The sequence below is a fragment of the Mesoplodon bidens genome (assembly GCF_964165515.1).
Source record: "Mesoplodon bidens genome assembly, chromosome: 3".
Lineage (NCBI taxonomy): Eukaryota > Metazoa > Chordata > Mammalia > Artiodactyla > Ziphiidae > Mesoplodon > Mesoplodon bidens.
In genome coordinates this window covers 24,219,744-24,247,223 of record NC_138178.1, presented here as the reverse complement: position 1 = coordinate 24,247,223, position 27,480 = coordinate 24,219,744, and the positions used below count along the sequence as shown (strand labels likewise).

General features: G+C 43.4%; 1 protein-coding gene across 2 annotated transcripts in view; it reads right to left on the bottom strand.

Moving 5' to 3' along the window:
• SFMBT2 (Scm like with four mbt domains 2) overlaps positions 1-27,480 on the bottom strand; it is a 205,810-nt gene that overhangs the window by 24,550 nt on the left and 153,780 nt on the right. For both annotated transcript variants that reach the window (XM_081230116.1, XM_081230117.1), the window contains exons 11-15: positions 25,588-25,714; positions 15,285-15,398; positions 12,155-12,197; positions 10,263-10,333; positions 7,491-7,630 (exon numbers count right to left, since the gene is read on the bottom strand). In XM_081230116.1, the coding sequence (XP_081086242.1) occupies positions 7,491-7,630; positions 10,263-10,333; positions 12,155-12,197; positions 15,285-15,398; positions 25,588-25,714 (495 nt within the window). The remainder of the gene's footprint in view (positions 1-7,490; positions 7,631-10,262; positions 10,334-12,154; positions 12,198-15,284; positions 15,399-25,587; positions 25,715-27,480) is intronic.

Genomic DNA, 27,480 nt, shown 5'->3' with positions numbered 1-27,480 from the left:
TGGTCAGAACCACTGCAACAGTCCCAGAGGGACCAGACATCTCCCTTCTAAAGCCTCAACTTCACGCTCTGAGGCACTCGTTTTCCATAAGCAAATCCTCATTAGCGATGAACATTTATGAGTTCTGGCAAGCTCGTGAGCTGCTGTTATTTGGATAGAGAGCTCAAGAAAATGTGAAGATGCAATGCAGCACATAAAGGAACACTGAGACCTCGGGGGCTTCATTCCATGAAACGCCCATTCGTTGAGGATCTGCCCTGTGCCAAGCCCTGGAGCATACAGACAGCACACAGTACCCGCCGTTCCTGAAGCCCCTCCCCGTCCAGAAGAGGAACGAGCCGGGCACTGAGTTCACATGCCATGTTTCAGAGCAAAACCCCACTGAGAGAGTGAGAAAAATTCCTTATTGAGTTGGGAGGACACTGGCTATATTGCTGAAGCGCCTACTATTTTGTGAAGGAGACCAGCACAGTATTAACGGGAAGAAAGAAGATGAAAAGTATGCTGCAGAAATTTTCAAGTCCCAGTTTTCATGTACCTGGTGTGTTCTGGAATGTAATTGGTGTGGTCTGCACCCTGATTTAATTAAGAGAAACAAAGCCTTCTCATAACTGAGGATTCGATCTTGAAATATTCTATACTCTGCAGTCAGCATGACAACTGTCTTTTTCTTGCCTGGGTGGCATTTTGCTATGTTCCCAGGTCCCTGTAAAGCCCCATCAAGAGAACATGTTTCAGCCAAGACGCTAAAAGGCCAGGACACAGCAATACAAGCAGTTCTATTGTGTTTATTTTCTCTATTAGAATAATCATCTGATTTTATTATTTACTGTCAGTACAATTTACAGAAACCGAGTTTAAAAATAAATCCATTTGAAACTGGCTGAAATCATGCACCAAGTGTTTATCAACAGACAATAAAGTTTCAACTGAATCTTTTCATTGTGTTTCGTTGAGAAAACCCCGGAGCTACATCTTGTTTGCTGCATAAAGAAATGCATTTTGTGACTGTGAAAAGAAAATGCCTTCCAGAGTTCAATTCAGAGTGGAAACAGGCAGCAATTAAATCGTAAAAGGCATGTGATATTGAATAATTTTCCCCTGGCTTTTCCCAATGTCACATCATTTGTCTCTAAATTCAACAAGCTCTCTATAAAACTTTGGAATTGTGAGCTGAATAATTTATGTACCTGACATCTTAGTGTATTATAGTTACTCCATGAAAATAACTAAATTGACAGCTGTTATTATGACCCAAGTTAGACTGAATTACTGTACCTTGCAAAACATCAGAATTCAAGTTATTACACTCTTGATCACAAAGGGTAGCTCAGACCCTGCCCCCAATTAACTAACAGGATATTAGCTGTGAGGCTGATGAACACTCTTCCCAATAAACTGGCATTAAGATTGCTTTGAGTATCTCAAGGAGGAAATTAGCGCAAGAGCAATGCCTCACTGGATTTCCTAGGCTTCATGAAATGTTTATTGGGAACACGCTTCTACAAAGAAGTCCCCACAGTATATTATAGCAGAGAAGCAATAGCCTTTGTAAAGTTGGACAGATATGGGATGGGATCCCAGGTCCACCCCTTAGAAGTTAATCAAGCTTAGGCAAGATGCTTGATTGACTTTCCTCATCTGTATAATGGGGGTGCTGCCATTTACCTGGTTCACAATGAAGGGGGTCAGAACTTGTCACCTCAAAATATGCCACTTTGGCATAGGATTAATTTTGCCCTGACACAACTGAGAAACAGCAGACACTGCAGGAACTCTCTGCCCTCCCCCTTTCTGCCTAAAACACTGTGAAAGCGTCCCCCTCCCCGTTCTTGGACCAGGAGGAAAACAACCCTTGTCACTGGAGAAACAAAGATGGCCCAGAGATGACTCTGCACAAACAAATATTACTAGGAAAAAAAAAAACCCTTATCTTCCGTTAGATTCCCACATATACTTAACAGTCCTGGAGCCCAGACCCTTTTCCCTTTGTCTGATCACCTCTCCACAATGTACTGTCTTTTATTAAAATGATATGTAAAAATCTCAAGCCTAATGGCTTCTTTGGTTTTTAATTTCTTTTCTGTTTTCATTTCTTTCAACCCTTTTCTCCTGTTAATCTGTCTTTTGTCAGTTTAATTTACAGGCCCTCCCTACTGAACCTAAGAGGGTAGAGGAAGAGATTTTCTCCCCTGTCATAAGGATGTTGTGAGAAATAAAGGAGGTTAACAGCTCGGCATATAAAAAATGTTTAAGGTAGCCCTCTTCTTGATATCCAAGCAGTCCTCATCCACCCACAAAGTAAACTCTCCCTGAGCCTTCCTCTCTCTACTCTCGTTGGCCTGTATTGATGTTTCAGTCTCGCACCTTCGCAAAATAACTCTCCTTCGAAGCTCCTGTCTTGCTACCGCCCCTTCTTCAGAACCCAACTTCTCAAAAAAAAAAAAAAAAGTCTATACTTTTAAATTCTTCATCTTCAATTCTCAACCCACCCAAATCTGGCTTCTTCTCCAAGCAGTGCACAAAACTGAAGGGCACCGATGACCTAATTCTCAAATCCGATTTGCGCTCCCATCTCTCTGAACCTCCGAGGACTCCGACAGTGCATTCCATGGCCCCGTCCTGCTGCACCTCTTGTTCTCCTACCTCTGCTCCATCAGGCGCAAACGTTTGCTCAGCAAACGGTGAGTGAGTCAGTTACAGAAGAGAGAAGGGTCACCAGAGGGAGGAAGAGACAAATAGAACAGAGCGTAGGTGGTGTCGGCAGGGGGAGAAGCAAACAGCGCCAGGTGCCTGGTACCCGGGAGCCCCTCAGTGAATGCGTGTCTCCTTCTCTTGCCCCTGCCCTTTCAGGTACAGAGTCAGCACTCAAAGGATTCCGTAAATCGATGGGATTTTTTTCTGTTCACTTCGTGAAATCACGGAATTCCGTTATTTCCTTTCACATGCACTATCATGAAAACTTCTCCCCAAACACCGAAAGTAACTAAGATGGTTTCCAACCTCAACTATATCATATGATTAAAGTTATGACAATGTTGAAAGTGCAGGAAACCACTTAATAGGAAAATTAGTTCTCTGAGTGTTAAAATTAGAAAACACTTCAGAAGGCAAATATGAGCTCCCACAGCTCAGGCTGGGCTAACTTAATGGAAAGAAGACAGGTTCCTGGGCTTCCCTGGTGGCGCAGTGGTTGAGAGTGCGCCTGCTGATGCAGGGGACGCGGGTTCGTGCCCCGGTCCGGGAGGATCCCACATGCCACGGAGCGGCTGGGCCCGTGAGCCATGGCCACTGAGCCTGCGCGTCCGGAGCCTGTGCTCCGCGACGGGAGAGGCCACAACAGTGAGAGGCCCGCGTACCGCAAAAAAAAAAAAAAAAAAAAAAAGACAGGTTCCTGACCTCAAAGGTTTGTCATCTGTTGAATTCTAGTGGCCAGGGTGGGAGATGCCTCTTTAGGGCAAACATTTAGAGAGAGACTGGCCCACAGGGAAACAGGAAGGAGGATATTCTCTCTCTGGCGAAGTCAGAAGAAGGATCTGGATGCAAAGGAGCCCCCGCTCAACATGTTCACTGTTACAGCAGACCTTTCTGCTCTGCAGTCTATCCAAGAGCCAGTTACAATAATTAGCTCTTTATAGAAATCGGGACCATCAAAGGCCCTCATGGGTCTCAAAGATGATTTCTTTCAATTTCAAAATCAGATGAAATGGAGATAATTTTATGAATGGGTTTTTTTAAATAATAAAATGATAAAAAATTTCTCTTGCCTAACCAGCAATTTCTCCATCAGTAGGGCTTCACCAGGTGGATGGGATACATAAAGTGCGAGAGGACCAAAATGAGACAAGACTCTGATGTGAGCACCTGTGCTGTCGATACAGTTAGAGGCCCGGCGAGTTGCAGAGCAGACAGACAAGCAGAGTTTTATTTTTGTAACTAGATTTAAATGGAGAATATTAATTAAAACATGTCTCCAAACCCAAAGAAGGAGTTTGGGTTTCAGACGAACTGTAGCAGCTGTGCTTCTTTTCCCGGAGTGAAGTCACATTTATCCTACACCCCCCAGAGGTCCCCAGTGTATCAATGGAGTACGCAGCGCTTCTTCTTTTTTTTTTTTTTTTTGCGGTACACGGGCCTCTCACTGTTGTGGCCTCTCCCGTTGCGGAGCACAGGCTCTGGATGCGCAGGCTCAGCAGCCATGGCTCACGGGCCCAGCCACTCTGCGGCATGTGGGATCTTCCTGGACCGGGGCATGAACCCGTGTCCCCTGCATCGGCAGGCGGACTCTCAACCACTGCGCCACCAGAGAAGCCCCAAAGTGACTCTTTTAGGTACATTAGACATAGATAGATAGATAACGATTAATGGATAGAAAGATGAAAAATGATGGAGAGATGAATGGGTGAATATGATATATAGAGATAAATGATAGAAAGATAGATATAGACAGATGATGGATGGATGGGTAGGTGGGTGGAGTGAGGGGAGGATAGTGGACGCGTGCACATGTGTGTCTCTGTATTTTACGAATCAGGAACAACTTTCCCCCTTCGGTGGAGCAGGGCTGTGTCTAGCCTCACTTATTTTATCTTATCCACTTAGCCTGTCGTATTCAGACTGGTCCCTCAGTGTCAGGGTGAGTCAGAGGTCCCAAGCCTGGCGATCTCCACTAAGTGGGGCAGACAGTTGTGCTAGAGGGAAAGAAGCAACCAGGGAGGCTCATGGATCCAGAAAGTTTCCTGAGTGTCCAGGACTCATGTTGCTTTCTCCTAAGTTCCACATCAGAAAGAAAAGGCAATAAAAATCCAGTGCCGTATTTTTGCTTTTCCACAGAAAAGGCACAACCTGTCGATTTTCCCTCTATAAATGTTCATTTCTTAAACGGCTGAAACCCTGCTGCCCAAAGGCAGCAAGTGAAACACAGGTCACCCCTGCTGCTGAGGAGCAATTCCGTTAGCACCTGTAGCTTCACGCATCGGAAGGTGATGTGGAAAATGGGAAAAAGGACTCCTATCGACTCCCCGCCGAAAATGATACGTTTCTCTCTTTTGCTAAAAACAGAGGTTACACACCGCAAATAATTTAAACCAAATAATGTTTAAGAAAAACCCTGGGCTCCCCCAAATCTCTGTAAGCCACGTGGGATTTTATCCTGGCAGGCTGCCTTCAAACCCATGGCCTTTAGAGTTGCTATGAAAACACAGACTCTCATTCTTCCTGAGCAGGTGTTTTCAGAGCCATTTCTGCCAGGAGGACCCGGTCGGTGTTCTCCCATCTCATTGTGTGTCTGCATTAGAAGCTGAACTTTCCATCACAGGACACATGGACAGGAGTGAATACATCAGGTGCCCCCCACCACCTTTTCCTCCTGTGCTCACTAGCTCTCTCTCTCTGTCACACACCGACACAGGCACGCAACGTCTGCCTTACTGCACTGTAGACAAAGTCAATACCACGGACCTGGCCACTCACGAGCTTGCATATAAAGCACGAAGCAGAAGTTCTTTGAATGCCTCTGCGAATGGCCGACAAGACTCCATCCCACGATGCTGATGATCTCAGAGGCGTGGGAGGCGTGGGATGCAAAACCTCCCAAGTTCACTGAGGGCCCCCAGGGACCTGCAGTTTAGTTGACTCGGGGAGACCCTGGCGTGACTGGGGCAGGCGTGCATGGCAAAGTACTGGGGATAGAAAAGGACAGTCCTGGGTGGCGGCGACCATCCTGATCCTGCGAGTTTCATTTATGACAAACACCATCACTTCCTGTCTGTCGTCACAGGGCTCACTCTCCCTGCGACTGCACCCGGGGGTCCCACAAAACGCCCCGGGGACCTGAGGGGCTGTGGATGGGCTCGACCTGCCCCCTCCCCTCCAGGCTACTCGCTGGCAGCCCCTTGTTCGAGGTGACTGGACCTGACTGGGCTCCTGTTCTTAGAGGTTGCCTATCTCCCTCCACCGCCCTCCTTCTGGAATCGAGGTCCCTATGCCCTCAGCCCCACTCAAGCTCAGGATGGTCACTGCCCAGAAAGTGAACATGCGTTCATCCTCCCATTTGCCAGAAACTTCCTCCCCTCTGGTCCACCGCCCTCTCAGCGCTCAGGACCCCTCTCCAAAGGCCGGCTCCACATCCACGCCCACAGACCTTACATATTTCTCCAAGAACCAGACAGAGGGAAAACAGCCATCACTGTACATTTTCCAAAGACAGAAAAATGTTAACATCCCTGATGGCCTGAAGAAGCGAACGTGCTCCGTCTTTGCTCTACTGCCCTCATTCTCTGTAAGCGAAATGCAATTGGAAACCATGCCCAGGTCCTGGGCTGAAGCAGGAGTATTAGCATGAACGCTGGTTTGGTGGGACTTACATTTTTCTTGCATTCACGGAACTGAAGTGCTTGCTTTTCTTCTTTCTTTCTTTCCTGCCTCATGCATTTTCTGAACATCAGCAAAAAAACTAGTTCCTGTCATCAGAAGACTGCTCTGGCCTCGCTTTTTTTTTTTTTTTTTTTTTTGGTTGCGGAGCACAGGCTCCGGATGCGCAGCCTCAGCGGCCATGGCTCACGGGCCCAGCCGCTCCGCGGCATGTGGGATCTTCCCGGACCGGAGCACGAACCCGCGTCCCCTGCATCGGCAGGCGGACTCTCAACCACTGCGCCACCAGGGAAGCCCAACATACTCTTTTATACCAGTGAATTTTACACCTATACGTAAGGACAAATGCTGTCCTCCAGCCATACGTGACCACCCTGAACTCCACCGGTGCAGCCTTATCTGTGCTGTGCACTCAAGGCGCCATCACTTTGCCTACTTCAGATCAAGTGTCACATCCAGAGATCCATCACATCCCACCCTGCGCCCAGACCACACGCTCTGGTCTCCACCGAGCCTTCACCCGACTGTACGTCTCACTTAGAATTATGTCATCTCCCCAAGAGGACCGTGAAGCCCAAACGGGCAGAGGGCAGGGGGTGTTTATTTCTTGACCTGGTGCTTGATGCCGTGCCTGGCTCCCAGAAGTTGCGGAACACACATTTGTTCAATGGATAAATGGACGGATAAATGGATAACTGGATCGTTGTGCCCAAGGAATTAAAACACACTCATCATGGTATAGTTTGATGTTTGGGGGGTGCTTTTTTGTCACAAAAAACAGGAATGTACCTACACAAAGGCTCAAAATAGGCCATCTTTTAAAACAAAAAAGCGATGATTCACAAAAGACTTTACTCAAATGTAGAGCAGTGTTTCCCTGACTCGGGGTGGAAGGCACATCCCTCCCACTAGACAGGGAGTGTTTCCGGGGCAGGAACACCATTTCTATCTCTGTACCACCAGCCTCCAGCTCACAGGATTGAGAGGAAAGAGGTGCATGTCATGGTTCATGTTGCCTGAATGGACTCAAATTTCTATGACCCCCTTCTGCAGGGATTGTGCCCACGTGGCCACCACCCCGTGAAAACCAGTCCCCTGTGGCTGTGGATGTGCTTTACCTCTTTAAGGACCAGCACACATTTGCCTGGTCCCACCGACTGAGGCAGCTCTGCGATCCTCCCCTTGTTGAGGTAGGGGCCCGAGAAACACCTGTGGTTGATGAAAAGCTGAGGACAGCAGTACTTCCCGTTGACGGTACCTGCAGGGAAGAGAAACACAGCTGATGCTTTCGGACCGGAGAAACCTGCATAACCCACTGCGTTGGCAAAACTACCCAGAGGTGCACTGTGTCTTCATATCAGAACGTTTTACATCCACAGTAATATCTTAGGAATCCTGATTATTTTTTTCTACCATATAAATGAACCTTTCTGTTTATGACGCAGGACTCAAAACACACAAAACACAAAAAATAAGACAATGACAACTAAGGTATCCTCCAACGTAGCTTAAAGAGAAAAACACCAGTTACATAGCTAAGTTCCCCTAACCTACCTCAGGAAATCCCGCACCCAACGCCCCAGAAAGAACCCACTACCCTGAAGCTGGCATTTACCATTCCCACGAGTCTAGAAACTTTACCACACAACATATATGTGTATGCACAAGCAATTCAGGATACTTAGGTTATTTTAAAAATATTCCATAAAGGTTTTCTGCAACATTTTGTCAGTTCAACATGAGGTTTCTGAGATCCACCCAAACGGGTAAATGTATATCCAGAAAATTCATTCACTTTCCACTTTGTGTAGTATTCCACTGTGTGAATATAACACAATTGAATTTTCTATTCTCTTACTGATGGACATTTAGTTGTTTCTACTTTTTAAATATTACCTATGGTGCCTTAATGAACACAACTGTGAAAATCCACTCCTGCTTACGTAAGGACAAGAGATTCTTCCAGGTCTACAACAAGGGGTGGAGCCGCTCAGCCACTGGGTCTGTGTACCGTTTTACTAGAAGGGGCCAAGCTATTCACCACAGGGACCCAAATTACACTCGAATAAGCACTGCCCAGTTCCTGTTTTTTTTTTTCAACTGAAGTATAGTTGATTTACAATGTTGTGTTAGTTTCAGGTATACAACACAGTGATTCAGTCATACATATGTATGTATATATCTATATTCTTTCTCAGATTTTTTTCCCTTATATGTTATTACCAAATACTGAGTAGAGTTCCCTGTGCTATACAGCAGGTGCCTGTTGGTTATCTATTTTGTATATAATCATGTGTATCTGTTAGTCTTTGCCCCACACCCAGGCCAACCCTAGGTATGGTCAAGCTTCCTCACTTTGCCAGTCCATGGATGTGAAACGCGCCTCCCAGGGGCCTAACTCTGCATCTTCCTCATTAGCCTTTCCACTTAAAAAGCGAAAGGGCAAGGTGCTGATCTAATTGTGTCTCAAGCTGCCATGGGGAAAAAGCAGAACAACTAAATGGTGAGGTATCCCTGTCATCACTGGGATGCGTCCTGACGTCTACACACACGGACTGCGGTCACACAGCCAGCTGAGATTCATCTTCTCCTGCCACTGTTCCAAGTCAAGCTGCACTAACAGTATGAAAACTTTCTTTCTGTATAAAAACTTGTTATTCATTTGGGATGGTGATTTGACAGTCTGGGAAGCTTTGTTCTCACAGGACTTCAACTGAGAACCAACAGGTAAGGAGGGAGACATGTTACTTTTCTGGGTATAAAACAGAAGAAGTAAAATAACAATTACCAACTCTGAAAGATGACATGGTTCTTTTAAAACCATTCTGAAGTTTGAATTTTATACAACAGGAAAAAAAAAAAAAGTCCATAGCTGCATTTACATGGTAATTTGGGGACAGGATTACTCTGCCCAGACCTTTAGGAAAAAACAACCTTAGTAAGTCTGCTCACAAAACCACTCTCTTTACTACAAAGAAAACTTTGCCTAATAGGATTCTTCCACGGTATATAGGTTTTAATCCTGGAATTCAGAACAGGCTTCGTTTGGGCTGGAAAAAAGAATTCTTAATCAAATACATTACTTAATGTACAAAGATGTCTATAATCAGATTTGTGGTCAAAGGGTAATTCACGTCTGTGTTTTTAAAGGTTATTATAAGACACAGGACTTCATACATTAAAACACATATACTGTTCCCAACCAGCTATTCAAACAGACGGTTTTAGGGAACAATTCAAAAGCCCACAGGGACCTAAGGATTAACCACGAGTGTAAACATGCAAGTGCAACTGGCATAAAATGTCCAAAGAGAAATGCCTAATAACGATATTTTCAACTCCTTCTTTTTCCACATGATTATTCGTGATACACAGTCCTAACTGGGCTCGTAATTTCCAAGTAACACATGGACCCTTTTCCTCAGACCACGGGAAGTGTCCAGAGCTACTGACCAAGAAGCAGAAAAGAAGAGGCACCAAGAATTTAGCTTAGAAAATTTTTTAAAAAGAGTAGGTATCTGTAAATAAGCAGCAAGAAAAAAAGACAGTTGGGGCTTCCCTGGTGGCGCAGTGGTTGAGAGTCCGCCTGCCAATGCAGGGGACAAGGGTTCATACCCCGGTCCGGGAAGATCCCACATGCCGCGGAGTGGCTAGGCCCGTGAGCCATGGCCGCTGAGCCTGCGCGTCCGGAGCCTGTGCCCCGCAACGGGAGAGGCCACAACAGTGAGAGGCCTGCGTACCGCAAAAAAAAAAAAAAAAGAAAAAAAAGAAAGAAAAAAAGACAGTTGGCTCAAAGTTGAGTATTCTCATGTTGACCTAAAAATATATCCATGTCTCCAGTCACAGCGACATACTGGGAAGTGTCAGGGCGTCCTAAGTAGCTCGTTTACCTGTGGTGTCCAGGTGAGGGAATAAACAAAGGTCGTGAGGTATTTTCTCAACAGGCACTGTGGATGACGATCTGTGGATAAAGAAAAAACTCCCATGGGTTTCACGCTTTAGAAGAAACTGGTACCTTCCAAAGTCTTTTCATAACTTAAAGCAACTATTAGAGAAATCTAAGCTAACAATGTGGTCAGATACAATGTGTGCATGTATAACAACAGGTAAGATCTTTGCGGGCAAGTCTTACAATAATTCCAAGAAGCCTATGGGTCTCCAGCCCCGGGAGGGGTCATCACTGATCACTGAGATTCCTCTAGGGCACTCCTGGACTTGTCACTTGTTACAGAATTATAATAATGTCCTTAGTTATATTTAGGACACGCAGAAAGTCAGCTTGCATTGACTATTAAAGTCAGCTTGCACTAACTTTAATTAAAGTCAGACTTCTCATCAATGACTTTCTCTTGACGTTTGATTTCTGGCGTCCATGCTTGTGTGGGTCATGGCCGCACTGAAAACAAAATCTCCAAAGAAAATCTAAGAAGTGATGATTCTTAAAATATGAAGTAGGTTTATGAGTCTAAGACGGAAGTCTGTGCTGTTGTTCAGTAAAACGTTGCTGAACAAATATAAAAACTGTCACCTTGGGGGAAAAGAGGCAACTTGGCTCTCCCGGGGATGTACAGGTTGGCTGTGTAGAAACCGCATAGCTGGAAAACTATGTAAACTCCAAGTAAACGGTAATGAGAGATCTTAGTGGGGTCATCTATGGTGCTGGTTCCCAAAGTGGGGCCCCCCAGTTGTCAGATCAGCATCACCTGTTACACCTGGAGATGCTCAGGCCCCACCACAGACATCCTGAGTCAGAAATTCTGCAGAAGGGGCCCAGCAACTTGTGTTTTAACGAGCTGTCTAGCGACAGATGCGAGTAAAGGGTGAAAACCATTGATCCACGGACTGAAAATTGAGGAGTCATGAATTCAAATTTGGCCTCCGTGATGTGACTGTTAGTTTAGTTTTTCCTCTCTATTTCAACGTTATCCAGATAAAACTGGAGTGAGATGATTAACCTGAAACACTGTTAGAACTGTAAAAAGAATACCCAGAAAACTGTTATTTGCATCAAATAACAATGCAGTTATTATTCAATTTCATTTTATTTAAGTTTCAATTCAGGTACATGAAAAAAAAAAGCTGTTTTCAACTCCCTTTCCAACAGTCTACTAAGAAAACATAATGATTTGGTAAGGGATGTGCATCATGGTATATTCCAGACGTTTTCCAATATATAAGAATGTTACCAACAGTGACGATTTTCCAAAAATATACAGCCGGCCTGTCCACAGGCTGTCAAACACCCTCCTTCCTCATAAAATTACGATAGAAATGTGGAGTAGCCTACATTTATTCAGCAACGGAGGGCCCACACATTTTCACATAGAATCTAATTTAATCTTCTTAAAACACCTGAGAAATGGGTATTTTACAGAGGAGGGCACTGAGATGGGGAGAAATAAAGCAACCTGCTCCAGCTCACTGGGCTGAGAGCGGGCAGAGACGAGGCCTGGATGGGCAGCTCTGCGGGGCCCCTGGGGGCATTAAGAACCATGGGCACAGAGTGCCTTTACCAGCAATGCAGGACACTGGGCATCCTTCAGGTCAGCTGAGCTGGGAGGAAGGTGAGAAGTTACGATCTGGAGAAGAAACTGCTTTAGAAGCAAGACCTGTGTCCTGCACGTAACAGCTGCACAATAAATAACAGGAGCTATGTGTTACTGTCCTCTCTACTACCGTGCTAGGTGTTGACTAGCTCTCTACCGAAAACAGCCCTGTTTCCCATCCTCTTGAAAGACACTTCAGAGTTTACCACGGAGTTTTTGTGAAAAAACAAACTTACTGTTTTTCTGGTTGCACAACTGCGATCTTTCTCTTCTTTTGTGCTGTAAAACAGGCAAAAAGGGAAAAAAAGAAAAGCAGCTTTGATAGCTAGCGAGGAAGAAGCATTTTTTAAAATGGCTCGGTAGGTATAGAACTGTCTGTTTTAAAGTAACAATTTAAAAACTGAAAAGTTATTTCATTCAGGCCACAATTTTATCTTAATTTCTTCTAGCATAAAATAGACTTTGACTTTTCAGAAATGAAATCTAAATAGAATTTAGTACATTTAACTTTATCACTACACTGGCTACTTTATTCTAAAATGTGCTTCTAATAAAAAGAAAAAGAGCACACATATCAGACCTCCCAGGAACACAGCTGGTAAGATGGATTGGTATAAACATGATTACCCAGATGACTTTTTTCCCCACAGAAAATGTGATAAGTCAAAAAATTTTACCATAGCAGCATGCTCCCAAATTAGGATTAGAGGCATGTTTATAAACTACAACTTTTTATCATTAAAAGGAGGATTGGTGCCTAGCAAACATATACGTCTGTCAAATAGTGACATAAACCAGCCAATAATAAACTTGGGGTTAAGAACATTTCCAGTTTACATTTATAACTGGTTAGAGTCACCTTCACAAAGACAGACCAGAGCTTCTGGCATATATAAATTTGGGCAGAGATAAGCCTGCATCTTCCAACATTAGCAAAAATTAATTCTAACAGAACTTCTAAAGCTGTCAGAGTTTGGCAGATTCATTTAGACTTTGTGTCTTCAAAGCAAAATGTACGTGTGAGAAACAAGATGAAAACAAAAATAAATAAGAGAAATAGTGACTCAAATTTTATCTATTCTTGATTTTATTTAGTATCCAATTCCAGTACAGGCAGACCTCAGAGATATTGTGGGTTCAGTTCTGGACCACCCCAATAGAGTGAATATCGCAATAAAAGAGTCACAGGAACGTTTTTGTTTCCCAGTGAATATAAAAGTTATGTTTACGCTATACTGTAGTCTACTAAGTGTGTAATAACATTATGTCTAAAAAACAATGTACATACCGTAATTAAAAAATACTTTATTGCTAAAAAATGCTAACTGTCATCTGAGATTCAGTGAGTCGTAGTAGTAACATCAAAAGTCCCGGATCACAGATCACCACAATGAATACAATAATAAAGAAAAAGTTAGAAAAATTGCAAGAATTACCAAAATGCGACACAGAGACACAAAGTGAACAAATGCTGTTGGAAAAGGGGCGTCATAGCCTTGCTTGATGCAGGGTTGCCTCAAACCTTCAATTTGTAAAAAACGCAGTATCGGGCTTCCCTGGTGGCGCAGTGGTTGAGAGTCCGCCTGCCGATGCAGGGGACACGGGTTCGTGCCCCTATCCCGGAAGATCCCACATGCCGCGGAGCGGCTGGGCCCGCGAGCCATGGCCGCGGAGCCTGTGTGTCCGGAGCCTGTGCTCCGCAACGGGAGAGGCCACAGCAGTGAGAGGCCCGCGTACAGCAAAAAAAAAAAAAAAAAAAAAAAAAAAAAAAAAACGCAGTATCTGTGACAAGAGGTCTGCCTGTAATTACTACTAAAAAGTATGAACTCTGTGATCTCTAAAGTGAAAAATGAGTGTAGACTAACTTGCCTAACTCAGTCTTTGCTAATTACGGTGAGATGCGTGAAGTGTGTGATGTTTTGATGAGAAGCCACACACAACAGACCAGGAAGCGAAGTGCGAAACAGAGAGGAAACATCATTATGTTCATCTTAACCCCGTGGGATTTCATCCAGAAAAACTCAAAACTCAGAATGCTCGTCACCTCCCAAATCCATGTGAAGGAAGGAGGAAGAGGATCAGGGCACAGATTTCTTTCTGAGGCACAACCAGGCACAGGGGATCCGGCCCAAACCCGGAGAACCCGGGGAGAACCTGCCCAGTGGCTGTGGAGGCTGAAAGCCAAGGAACCGTGTCATTTTAAGTGAAAATAAAAGAAAAAGAAAAAGAATGCCCTTGAGACTGAAATCATTATTCTCAGCTCAAATTTTTAGAAATATTTTAAAGTGAGGGACAGTGATGTCACTGTTATTGGATCAGATTCAGTGTGCAGTATGGGGTACAGAAGAATCCCTTAAAATCCGCCTCTGTCTATAACCTGGGCCCCCTACTTTGATTCACACGGATAATGCCCCATCCAACTCGTAATGAATATGTAGTAGGTCTCTTAAGTGTCCTTCAAAATCTGTTGACATCAGGGAACAGGAAGCCGACTATGGGATGGAATTCTCTTTATGGCAAAGTTCTGAGCATCTGCGTAAGCGGACCTTATGGTAGGATGCTACAAAGAAGTCAGCTAGCATATAAATTAATAAAGAAAACATTAGAAATATAATATATTTCACAAAAAATTAAAGCCCCTTACCTTTAAGGACTCACATTTTAAAATAATACTTCTGTTACCCATTGTGGGGAGTAATAAATGCCGAGATTGATTAGGTTTGAAGATTTTTAAATGGTTACCATTTCAGGAAAATGACCTACAATAATATATGTTAAAACACACACTTGTAGGTATTTAAGTGGTGTGTGTGTGTGTGTGTGTGTGATGCTGTGTTGTTTAATTACTAATATTGTTTTAATTTGGCATTTTTGTGATCAGATATTTTATAATGCACTTTTCAAAGTCCAGTTGAAATCTCACTGGTTTAGTTAGTGCTCAGAGTAGTTAAGTGTTTATATCTATGTCAGTAAATTATTGGGACCAATTATGATTATTTTGGGGTAAACCTCATGAGGAAAAGTAGTTCTTTCTCAGATATGATCATACAAACATAGAGTATTTAGCTGAAATTTTTTCCAATCGAGATCACGAATTGTACACAAAATGGGGAGTGAAGATTCCAGATCCTCTCTCTGACTCATCATGTGACTTAGTCTGTCAACCACGGAAATGCTTCCGAATATTCATCTCACGCAGACATTAAAAGGATAAATGAGACGAAAGTACTGGTGCTCTGTGTGAAATCAACAACCTTTTTTGATTTTTACAATTTGGCCCCACTAACTTATCTTTACCAAACTGCCTGTTTATTCACCCAAGTCCCAGATGTTACCCAGTTGGGCTCCGAGCAGGGCGATACTTACAGACTGTCTTGTGCGGTGTGGTCAGAGGGTAGGAGTTGGCTTCACACCAGCCCACGGGGAAGATGTCCATGGATTCAACGTCAACAATGAACTCTGGAGACGGACTCTGCAGGCCTGCAAGGAGTCAAGACAGCAGGTGAAAACAGGTTTTACCAACAAAGACACAGAAGAAGGAGGGAAAACACAGGGCACCCCTGAGATGGAGGAAGACATTCCTCTGAATGTTAAACACAAAGCCGACAGTATCTTACAACAGATACAAATGCCTGAAATGTAAAGTAGCAGGAGTACAAGGCATTCACGTGAAGTGGGGGTCTGGAGAGGAGAGCTACTTCCCCCTGAAAATGGAAGGAAGAGGAAGGAATCTGGGGACAACTGGCATCTAAGCCAGAAAGGCTGGAAGGAACAAGCCTACTTCTTTCCTAAGAACAGCTTTGAAATTAAGGAAGGTGGTCCAGCTTGTGGGGTGGAAGCGACAAGACTTCTTCACCCAACACCAAGCAGAGGTCAACCTTCAACCCATGAAAGTTAAATGCTCCAGTTAAAAGGAACTAGTAGGGCTCAGTAACACTAGTTATCAGGAGTGATCATCAAGGCACAATTTCCTAGGGAACGTGTTCGTTGATCCTGTGATGGAAGTCACTTATTTTGAACTCAGTTTGCAATCTGCATACTTTCGCCATTTCACACAAAAATCATTTATACAGGAATGTCTCTTTAGTGGGGATGTGCCTACGTATCACCTCCTGTTTCATAGTCATAATGATGCCTGTGATAAATCAGCATCACAGCTGAGAGACTCTGAAAGAGAGAAAAGATCTGGATGTAATATGAGCAAAGGTTCCAAGGAGCTCTGCTTATTGAGAGAGTTAAATTTAGAACCCAGCAAACTAGTGAAAAGGACTAGTTCTACACCGAATCAATAGTTCTTTAAAAACACTCTTGGAGGGAAGACACTCTTGAACTAAGAATCAAAAGATTAGAAAGAGCTCTATTAATAGAATGACTCCCTGGCTCTGACCACTTAATCTTGCTGTGCTTTGGTTTCTTCACTGCCAATCAAGACAAAAATAACACTGTAGAAACTCCATCACACGACATTTAATGAATTTGGAATAGCATCCCCCTCAAAACATAGCTTCCTGAAGCTCAATACCAGCAAACACAAAAGGTCCTAACCATTTTAGCTACGCTGGCTCCTAGAGTACGTTTTTTGATAAAGGTAGGTACCCAGTTTAGCGCTAAAACGTTATTTTGGTGTAGACAAAGTGTCCTGAACACTCTGACAGTGGATACTTACACATACGTATTATCATCAACATTAGTCACGCTGAACTTTTGATTTGTTCTCAGAGAAAAGTCATTACTGTGATGATCAATCCTAACTTCCTTTTCACTGAATTCTCCTATAATTTGAAGGGTATGTAAGCTACAAGAACACAAGGAGGTTTATAGAGATTATTTTCCAACACAGTTGACTGAAAGAAAGCATTTCTGTCTTGTGTGATAGGACTCAGACAATATTTAACCTATTTGCCAAAGAAATCATCAAATACACAAGAAGATGTCCACAACAGACAAAAGGTAAAGAAACTCTCCAAGTAGCTTCAAATGTGGAAGTGACTTTTCTTGTCGAGAAGCGTGCTGGATTCTGCAGAGGGGCCAATGAAGAGGGTCACCAGGCTGTTGCCCAATTCACAAGGCACAGCCTCAGCTTCAGACTCATGAAAACACAAAGATAGAGCACATTTCTTAGCTACTCAGCAATTTTGCTCACAGGTTGAATTCATCTACTAGATACATTTGTATTTCCAGATTTCTGTTTAGGTACAAAAAAGATTTTCAAGGTCAAAGAAGTACTTCAAAAGGGAGCATAAAGTGACTTTATAGCTTATTCCTTCCTGAATTATTTCTATCTTCCAGTGTTCTGCTAGTTCATACTAATGCTTTAACATATACACTTCTATAACAATATATACATTCATATATTTCTCAGGCCATCTTTACCACACTTTTTTTTTTTTTCTTTAGATGTTGGGGTAGGAGTTTATTAATTAATTAATTAATTTTTGCTGTGTTGGGTCTTCTTTTCTGTGCGAGGGCTTTCTCTAGTTGTGGCAAGCGGGGGCCACTCTTCATCGTGGTGCGCGGGCCTCTCACTATCGCGGCCTCTCTTGTTGTGGAGCACAGGCTCCAGATGCGCAGGCTCAGTGGTTGTGGCTCACGGGCCTAGTTGCTCCGCGGCATGTGGGATCCTCCCAGACCAGGGCTCGAACCCGTGTCCCCTGCATTAGCAGGCAGATTCTCAACCACTGTGCCACCAGGGAAGCCCCTACCATACTTTTAATATTCTTTGATCATGCTTTCCGTTCAAGTAAACAAACACTTAGGAGCTACAGATGTGTCAGCAACCATGTTCTCAAGAAAGTTACAGTCCTGCCTTCCTTCCACCCCCAAATCTGGCTCATTAAGGCATCTATTAAATAATAACTGATGGAAAAGTGGGGTGTTTATCATCCAGGAAAGTATTTGTGAACCTGAAACTTCTCCAATCCTCTTCTGAATGATGAGTACTATTTTTTTATTTCCTTTTATCCATCTTATGAATCTAGAAATATATGGCTGGACTCACAATAATTTTTTAAAACATAACCCATTATTTCCCAAGATTAGAGACTCAGTAGCTTACAAAATAAGTCATTAAAATGTTGCCAATGCTCCTTCTTGATTATTCTAGGATGGCCAAAACTACCTATGTGGAGAGATACTCCACTAAGGGCCTCTGCAATATTCCTTATCATTTTATAGAACAATGTCTGATGAAAAACACAAGGCCATACTCAATCTCTGACTTTGTTTCAGCTGCATCAAGTCATGGATTCTATTTATTCATTCTTACCCAAAACCTTCATCTCAAAAACCACTGGGAAGCCTAAATCTCCATCTACGGGGCCATACTTGAATAAGTTACAGTACATTCCTATAATGGAATATCCATCCTGCTGCTATAAAAAAGAATGAGAAGCCTCTTTATATATTTATACATAAAGATGTATATTTGAGCAAAAGAAAAGCAGGGCACAGAACACTGTGTATATTTAGTATGCTACCATCTGCTTTAAAGGGGAAAATAACATACTTACATGTGCATGAGATAAATCTGGAAGAAATGAAAAATCCTAATTCAGTGGGTGTCTGCTGGGAAAGGGCCTGAGGGACAGGAGTGGGGGGAGACAATATGACCAAAGATACTTTATGTATTTTCAGCCCTTGTGAATGAATTACCTATCTTACAACTACAACCTCGCCATCATCACAATGACAACCACACAACAAAGCTATTCAGAGAAGAAAGGAGGCTCTCACACGGTATGGCCACAGAGGTCGGATGAAGGGAGGACAAGTTACCTTAAAAGGAAATTAAACTATGATGTTTAATAGAAAGACTTTCCATACTCACAGGGCCCATGTACCAGCATATAAAGTTGGAGGAATCACTTTGGAACCTTAAAATGGTTTTGCAATTTGCGATATCCTGAGACTCTGTCCTCAGACCAGCGCATCCCATCCACTTCCACAAAGTGCCTCTTGCCCTTCTGTCTGCAGAGACTGTATCACAGCTTCACCCAGCAGAGGATGCAGGGCACTGTGATAGAATCGGTGGCCCCTTCTATTGGAAACTTCAGGATGAAAGAATAGGATGGCTGTGATGATGCTAAAGTATCTTCCTAGGAACACGATCCAATCAAACTTCTCACAGCAGTAACTGCTTCATTCCCAGCAAATGGGAATGAGCCTGGGCGAGCACCAGTGGAGATGCTGGTGGGACCAGAGGCAGGAGGGCTGTGAGGGCAGAGGCTAGGAGCAGCCACGGAGGAAGTACATGATGTTCACTGACTACACTAATAGAATCCGAATGGTCCCTGCATCTCAGGTGAGAGCCAGCACAGGAAGAAAGGCGAGAGGGACTGAGGGACTCGTCCAGCACCCTCATCAAGAGTTAAAGGCTACACCAACTTGTGATGGGCTCGAGTGTGTGATGAAAAGGTAAAGCACTGGAAGAAAGAAAAGCAAGAACTGGGTGCTGGAAACCCCACCCGCCATCTATCCTGGGCCCTCCACCTGCAGACGGGGGCCCCCAGAACAAGATCTCAGAGATCCCTTGTCAGCTCTGGAATAAATTCCTAAGGCATCAAGAGATGGCAAAACTGTGGCTGGCAAGATCGACATGTGATAGGAAGCCATCTGAAGGAAAACAACAGGAATGGGACTAAATGTGTGAGTGGAGGGAGAGATCCATGCACAGAATGGCAAACTCTTACAGCACTTACTCTGGACCAGATACTTTTCTAAGTGTTTCATCCTCACGACCCAAAGAGATCGGATGGTTTTCATCCCCATTTTACAGATGAGTAAACTGAGGGTCAGGAAAAGATCAACCGGCCAGTAAGAGGGGGATCTAGGGTTCGAACCTAAGCAATCTAGCTCCAGAGCCTAAGAAAGCAATTGAGGCGGGCTCGTGAGGAAAACGTGGTCAGTCAGAAGTCACACTCAGCACAACGGCAGCTTGAAAGCCCAAACTTTCCTTTGGTTCCTGCTGCAAAGCCCTCTGGAGAGGAGATTCCCCCCCTCCAGCCTCCCATCAAAAGCCTTCCCCCAAATTCCCATTTTGCTTAAGAAAGCCAGAGCCAGGGCTGTCGCTGACCACTCAGAACCTGTGTAACTGATTGGGAGTCTTCAGAGCCTGTTCAAAGACAGCACCCACTTCTGGGCCACGTTCCTTAACTGTGCAAGAATACAGGTCCTGCTCCCATATATACCCCTATCTGCTAAAGCAGCTTCTCCCCAAAATGTCTCCTGCAGCCCATACCTCTTTTTAAAGATTTAAAAACCACCCACACTGGCTTGAAATGTAATTACTTTCACATTTGCATTTTCCCTTGTTTCATTCTTGCAGGTCTCTGCAAAACGCTATTAACCACCTGACTTTATCACAAATTACAGAAAAGGCTTAAAGAGCCGTTTTCTGCACCTGGTCTCCTAGACAGAAGAGGTTGCGTCACCTGAGTTTCTTTGCCCATTTGATCTCCTAGAGGCCTTTACAAACTCTCCGTGCAAAAGAATCATCCGGGGAGGGTGACATGAAAATGCAGATTCCCAGACCCTGTTCCCAGGACTCGGAAGTCATGGGTCTGGAGCAGCCCCAGTAATGTGCACTTTCATAGGACTCCCGTGTGTTATGATGCAGAAGGTAGTTTACTGGAACTGAACCAAGCACACACGGAAAAAAAAATGACCAAGGAGTTTTTGAATTTTAGCTTACAAGTAAAAAACATCTCACTGTCTCAAAACTCGGTTAGCCAAACAGCAGTTCTTAAGGGGCTGCTCGTATCTTAAATCGCTTTCTCGTTAAGGGACACCGATTTTATTTATTCCTCGTATCTATTCAGCAAGCCTTTAGCGAGCAGAGCGCACGTGAACTCTCATACAAACATTGTGCTGTGTGATAAAAGGCAAAGAGCACAGATGTTTACAGACACGAGGGGTCCACTCTGCTGGTGCACAGGCTCCAGGCGGGGAGGCTGAAATGGAAGGGTGCTGCCTTCTTTCTGCTCATCAACCTCCTCCACTTCCTAGGATGCGCCCAGCATAACTCGAGCACCTTATAAATAGGACTTCACCCATAACCATCCTATAAGGCAGAATCCGTTACCCTACATTTTATGGAACTGCACGAAGAAAAAGGAGAGTCTAAACTCACAAAGTACTCAAGATCACACATCTAGGAAGCAGATGTGCATGTCAGGAGGGGGTGGCTGAATGCTGAGTTATACAATTTGAGTCTCTGCTCTGTGAGAAATACAGACTCGTTGAATACTTAGAAGAAGGCAGGGGCTGTATTATACAGAGCTAAGCCTTACTGCTCTATGAGGATGGGAGAGAAAGCAGTTGAGAGACTACCGACATCCTAAGAGGAAGGGATGGAGACTTGGAACCAGAGTGTGGCAGGGAGAGGACAGAGATGGGGGCGGGGGGCCTGGAGTCGCTACTGGTCATGGGGGCAGTGGGAGAGCAAACAGACAAGAGGATGACTTTTTGGTGTCTAACTTGGGTAGAATCATGGTGCCTCTGGGTGAGATGGGAAAGTCGAGAAGAGCAAACACTGGGGTTACAACAGTGGCCTCCGGTTGGGAAACGCAGACGTCCCCAGGGAGACGCTCTGCAGGTAGCTGGAAACAGGAGTTCTGAACGTGTTTGCTGTGAGCGCTGGGCATCTGGACACATCAGTACAGAACCGCTGCTTGAGTCACAGAGGAAGAGGAGGTTGAACGGGAACCGGGGAAATGAAGGATGTTGAAGAATTCTGACCTTCCCATATGAGGGAAGGAAACACCAGATGACCAATGAGTACATGGGAAAGACAAGGGCAAAAAGAGAGGGTTGTGGGAAAGTCCACGCATCAAAAGTGAAAGGTCTACACCCTTACGCCAGCACTCCTAATAACAGAGTTGGAAGCTGGCTTAGGATGCTGTAGTATCAGGTGAAGGAGGCTAGGACATGGTCCCTGCAAGCTGCTTGCTGCCTTCCAACCTTGAAAGGTGAATGAAACTGAAAGCAAGCAGAGGAAACCAGCAGAGTACAAAGTGCCAAGAGATCCACCTCCCCACAGCCAAGAAGCTGGGAGCGAGTCAGATACATCAGAAATGCCACTGGACAGTTGCAGAGCGTATGCGTTTCTGAAGAGGGAAAAGGAGAGATCATATCCGTCCTTGAATTGTCGTTGGTGTTTAAACACCTACGCTCAAAGTCTACTTAAAGAGCCCACGCATGGCTCGCGATGGTCATCTCCTGCGGAAATCAGGGACCACGTCCCTGCACATTCGGTCCCTGTCAATGGCGATGTGCAGTTCACGGTGAAAGGATACGGTTCCTCAAAAAGCTACCATCCAAAGTGATACACAGCTCAGACCCACAGATTGAAATTTATACACTATGTTTTGCTAGTATTGACTGTGGAAAATTTTTATTTTCTCTAAATTTTGTTTCGGAGGGCAGCAAAAAGTAAAGATCATGAGATGCTAGTAACAACCTAAGTTGATGGTGTGAGTTAAGCTCCCTGAACTTACATTTTGGTACTTCTCCACAGACCTGATGACCTCTGGGTCATCTTCATTTTTTTGCTCTCTGTATGTTTGTTTTTAACAAACCAGAAGGGAAAGACCCAGGAAACAAATGATGGGAGGGCCACCATCCCTTCCCCACGTTCAAAGTGCAAAAATGCCATTCCAGAACCCCCTCCTCTTTTCATTTTTAACAGGCCTCCCAATGTCAAAACCAGGATTTGCTGCTCATGTTTTAAGCTCTCTATAAAAATTCCTGTAGTGGCAACAATAAAAGACCTAAACAACCCAGTGGAAATGAAGCCTGCAGGTTGTGATACTTTTTATGACATAAAAGGAATTTTCTGCCTCAGCTAAAAGGCTGAAATACCTAATATTGGGGAATAAAGGGAATACGTATCACATCTCTTTGAAACGGGAGGAAAACAGTATTAATAATAACAGAGACAAGAGAAACCAAGGAAGGCAACGCAAAGATGTCAATCCTCTTCGTGAATGAATGCACTTTGAGAGTGAATAGAACACCCGCACCCTATTTGTCCCGTAAGAAAATGATTGCCAATGAATGTAACGTGACTTGGATTGTGAGATGCAGATGTACCAGGGTGTGAGCCAGCGTGTGGGGCTACGATACGAGAGGTACTAAAACTGAATGTAATTCGTAGAATATGAAGAAATGCTCATAACTGTAGAGATGATATGACATTCTTTCCAAATATGCACCCAAAATAATATTACACTAATCTCACGTATTTGATTTATCGCTTCCTCTTCAACATCAGTTCCTTTAGAGGCACTTAAAGAACTATCTGACTTTAAAAGAAGTCAAATATCGAATTAAAATGGTCTTTTTAATTACTAAACGTAGTCAATTAGCCATGTGTTGAAAATATTTCAAATCAATTTATTACATAAAAATAACTAACAAATTCGTATGAAGTACATTATAAATTGTCATATAAATGGTCTATAATAAGAATCACCATCATCATAAAAATAATTTAATTGCCCCGAAGTGACTGGAGTGAATCTCTAACATTTTGTCCCCAGGACTGAGGAAAGAAAACACTAAATACATAAAACTTGGAGATAAAATGGGAAGTAAGTGCCATTAAGCTTGCTGTCACTTTAAAAGGTCAGTGTCCAGGAAGGGCCAAACATCAAAACAAAACTCCCCCCAAAACCCCAAATTCAAGAAAGATCAGCAGACTGAATGAATTTTAACTTTAATTGATGAGGCAAATGCATAATGTTGACCAATAGCATCAGGTAAACAATATTCAACAGATTGGTTTTTTTTGAATTTTTTAATACGTAAGGTCTGGGAAAATGGACAATCAATTTCCTGACCTGCTTCCTAATGTTAACTCATTTTCATTACTCCCAATGAAAGCACTCCGGAGAATAAGAAAAAGAGCTGACATGAGCTGATTTACATTTCTCTGCTATAAAACCAGAAGTTTATAACCAAAGAAAAATCAAGACTGTCAAAAATGTTAAATATACACTAGACATTGCTCATCATTCTTTTTAAGAATTGGGAAGTTGTAGGGTATGTTGAATTAAGCAACAAAGATGTCAAGAGCAATGAAACCGAACCTCAGGCACATGTTAATGGCTTAGCTACTTTCTCCATCTATAAAAATCAGGACACTCTTACTACTCTCTCTCTCTTAGGTAACTAACAGCTAAAAGCACTTTGGAAGTACAAACTGCTAAATAAATTATGACTGCCAGAGAATTTTAACCGTCATGTGCTAAATAATAGTGATGAAACATGGGCCTTGAACTTTACCACTTTTGTTTTCAAATTAATCACATAAACAAGACTCTAATCTCTCATAATATTAGGCTTAGCACAGTATTAGGTAGCAAGTTCAATTTAGGGATTCCAAATCACCGAAGGGATCTTGTTTTTCCAAGAGCAGTTGATTCAACTTTATATGCAGTAATGAAAGTAAGTTCATGTCCTACTCCAGTAGCTACAGAAATATCACCATGACACGTGTGTCTACATTTTGGCTAATTCCAACTCGAGGCCATTCTACTCGAAAACCTACTAAGCTACCAACTTTTTGAGGATTTCCTTTTATTTCAGATTGATTTTGAAATCCTAAACCATAGTTATGTTTTAAACTATTTTCTGGGAATTAACAACACACTGGACCTTCAGCTAAAATCACTGTTCTCTGCCCCTCCCTATCTCTTAGACTATAATATTTATTAGACGGTAGGCCTATCAAAGAACCTTCAGTGCTTTTTTAGACTTGTTTACTGACGAAAGAGGATAAAGATACTGGCACCAATTCTATGACCTTCCAAACTTTCTATTCCAATGGTGGTTGACCATGTCATAAAATTTAAAATCTGGACTAGGAAAGCTAACATCACTTCATTAGTCATCTACAGCATCTTATTCTTTTTCCATATTCATTTGAAATAACTACCAAGTACTGTGAAACTGAAAAACAATCAAACAACTAACAAACAAACAAAAGACCCACAGAATTTTAAATCACAGAAAGATGACACAATCTTAGAGAGCAAATTCATTTTAATTCTTCCTCCCTGAAAATATAACATCTGAAAAAGACAGTCTCCTATCTAAGCCCACAATCTGATCAAGGTTCTGCTTACAAAGTGCATGGCTCTGTGAATTATCTGGACAATTAGAAATAAAATGCAGCTATGAAGAACAGTTTAAACATCATTAAACAAACAAGCCTAAATTCTGTTTATTATATATTTGGGGAGAAAGTCATGTCCAGTTACTACTTTAAGGAAAAATTAAACATCTACGAAAGAAACCAAAGTAAAGGGTATGATTCACAGTAAAATGCAAACATATAATTTTATCCTCTTAATAACCAAGACCTCAATTTAGTGACTCATATTAATTTAATTGTGATATTAGATTTTATAATCAGAGATGTACAAAGACCACTGTGCTCCAAACCTAATTATTGCACCAGAGTCTCATTTCATGAAATGATTAGTTAAGATGAGAGCCTCTGAACAAATTCATATATGATTAGTTTCACTTATTTAAGAACGCTGAATAATTTAAGACAGTTGAAATAAAAGGAAAGCAAAAGGGGCACTTCTGAGCAGTGCTGACGTCATCTGCACCCTGCCCTCTCCAGGTGGACCCTGAATTCAGAACGATTATGAACTGTGAGTACCTTCCAGGTGAAGCCACAACAGCCTCCCCTTCACAGCAGTGACAGAGGCCACGCAGAGTTCTCCCGGATTCCTGGGGTTCACAGCTTCAAGTTTCATGTTCTGTGTGAAGCCCCGGCTGAATGACGTCTGAAAGAGAAACAGAACTGACACTGAGCCAGCAGATACCACAGCCAGATAACACGCAGCGAGAGAGTGGCCAGCGAGCACGGCAGAGATGTACACATGCGCACGCGCATGCGCACGCGCACGCACACAGATTTATTGATAAGACAGACAGGCGAGTGCACCTGCTTAGTCTTTCCCCCACCATCCACGAGGAAAGAACCACACACCCTTCGCTTGTTTCCCAGAAATGAGAACTACGCTGGGCACATGGCAGGTGCCTAACAATATCTGCTGAATGAGTGTGAGGGTGAGTCCACTCTGGCTTCCCAGTTCCATGTGCGTCCTTCCAACCTCAGAATCACTGCAGTACCGATCACTCCTCCCACGTCCCTGTGCTCCTCACTCACGTCCTCCTGGGCGTATCTGAGGGTGAAAGGAGACGGCGACCTCCACCTGGGGTCATCTCCTTCAGCAGGATGTCTGTCCTCTAGCTTTTCTTTTGGTGCAAGGTCCACTGGTGATGAATTCCCAGTTTTCTTTTATCTGAAATGGTCTCCATTTTCCCTTTGTTCTCTGTTTATTTTTATTTACTTTGTTGTTGTTGTTGTTTTTGTTTTGTTTTTTTTGCGGTACGCGGGCCTCTCACTGTTGTGGCCTCTCCCGTTGCGGAGCACAGGCTCCGGACGCGCAGGCTCAGCGGCCATGGCTCACGGGCCCAGCCACTCCGCGGCATGTGGGATCTTCCCGGACCGGCTGCATCGGCAGGCGGACTCTCAACCGCTGCGCCACCAGGGAAGCCCTCATTGTGCTTTTAATTTGAATTTTCTCTGTAACCAATGAGGTTCAGCACTTTTTCAAGTGTCTGTCACTTGTACAATCTTCTTGGATGAAATGTCTTTTTATCTTCATTCCGTAAGTATATTTTCGCTGGATATAGAATTACAGTTTTCTTCTTTTAGCATTCTAAAGACATTAATTCACCATCTCTTAGTCTCCATTGTTTCTGATGAGACGTTTGTTGTTATTTAAATTGCTGTTCCTGTATAAGGAATGTATCATTTTTCTCTTGATGCTTTGAAGATTTTCCTCTTTATGTTTGGTTATCAGCAATTTGACTAGGTTGTGTTTCTTTGTATTTGTGTTGCTTATGCACTGAGCTTCCTGAACCCATTAATTTAGATCTTTCAGCTACTCCGGTAAATTTGGAGTTTCTTCATCTATTTTTTTCTTCCACAATCTCTGTGGCCACATCTTCTGCGTCACCAAGTACACATGATATGGTTGCTCAGATCCCTGGATTCTATTCATCTTTCCCTCCCTTCCTTCCAATCATTTTTTTCCTCTCTGTTCTTCAGATAGTATAATTTCTATTTTCAAGGTCATGGACTCTTTGCTCTGTCATCTCTATTCTGCTATTAAGCCCTTCCCATGAATTTGCTTATCTTGGATATTGTATTTTTTAGTTCTAAAATTTCTCTTTTTTATCATCTCTACTTCTGTTCTGGCACTTCCTATCTTTTTATTCATTACAAGAATATTTTCCTTTACATCAATGGTTTGAAACTTTAGAGTGTATCAGAATTATCTAGAGAGCTTTTTAAAAACATAGCCTGCTGGGCTTCCCTGGTGGCGCAGTGGTTGAGAGTCCGCCTGCCGATGCAGGGGACACGGGTTCGTGCCCCGGTCTGGGAAGATCCCACATGCCGCAGAGCGGCTAGGCCCGTGAGCTATGGCCGCTGAGCCTGTGCGTCCGGAGCCTGTGCTCCGCAAGGGGAGAGGCCACAACA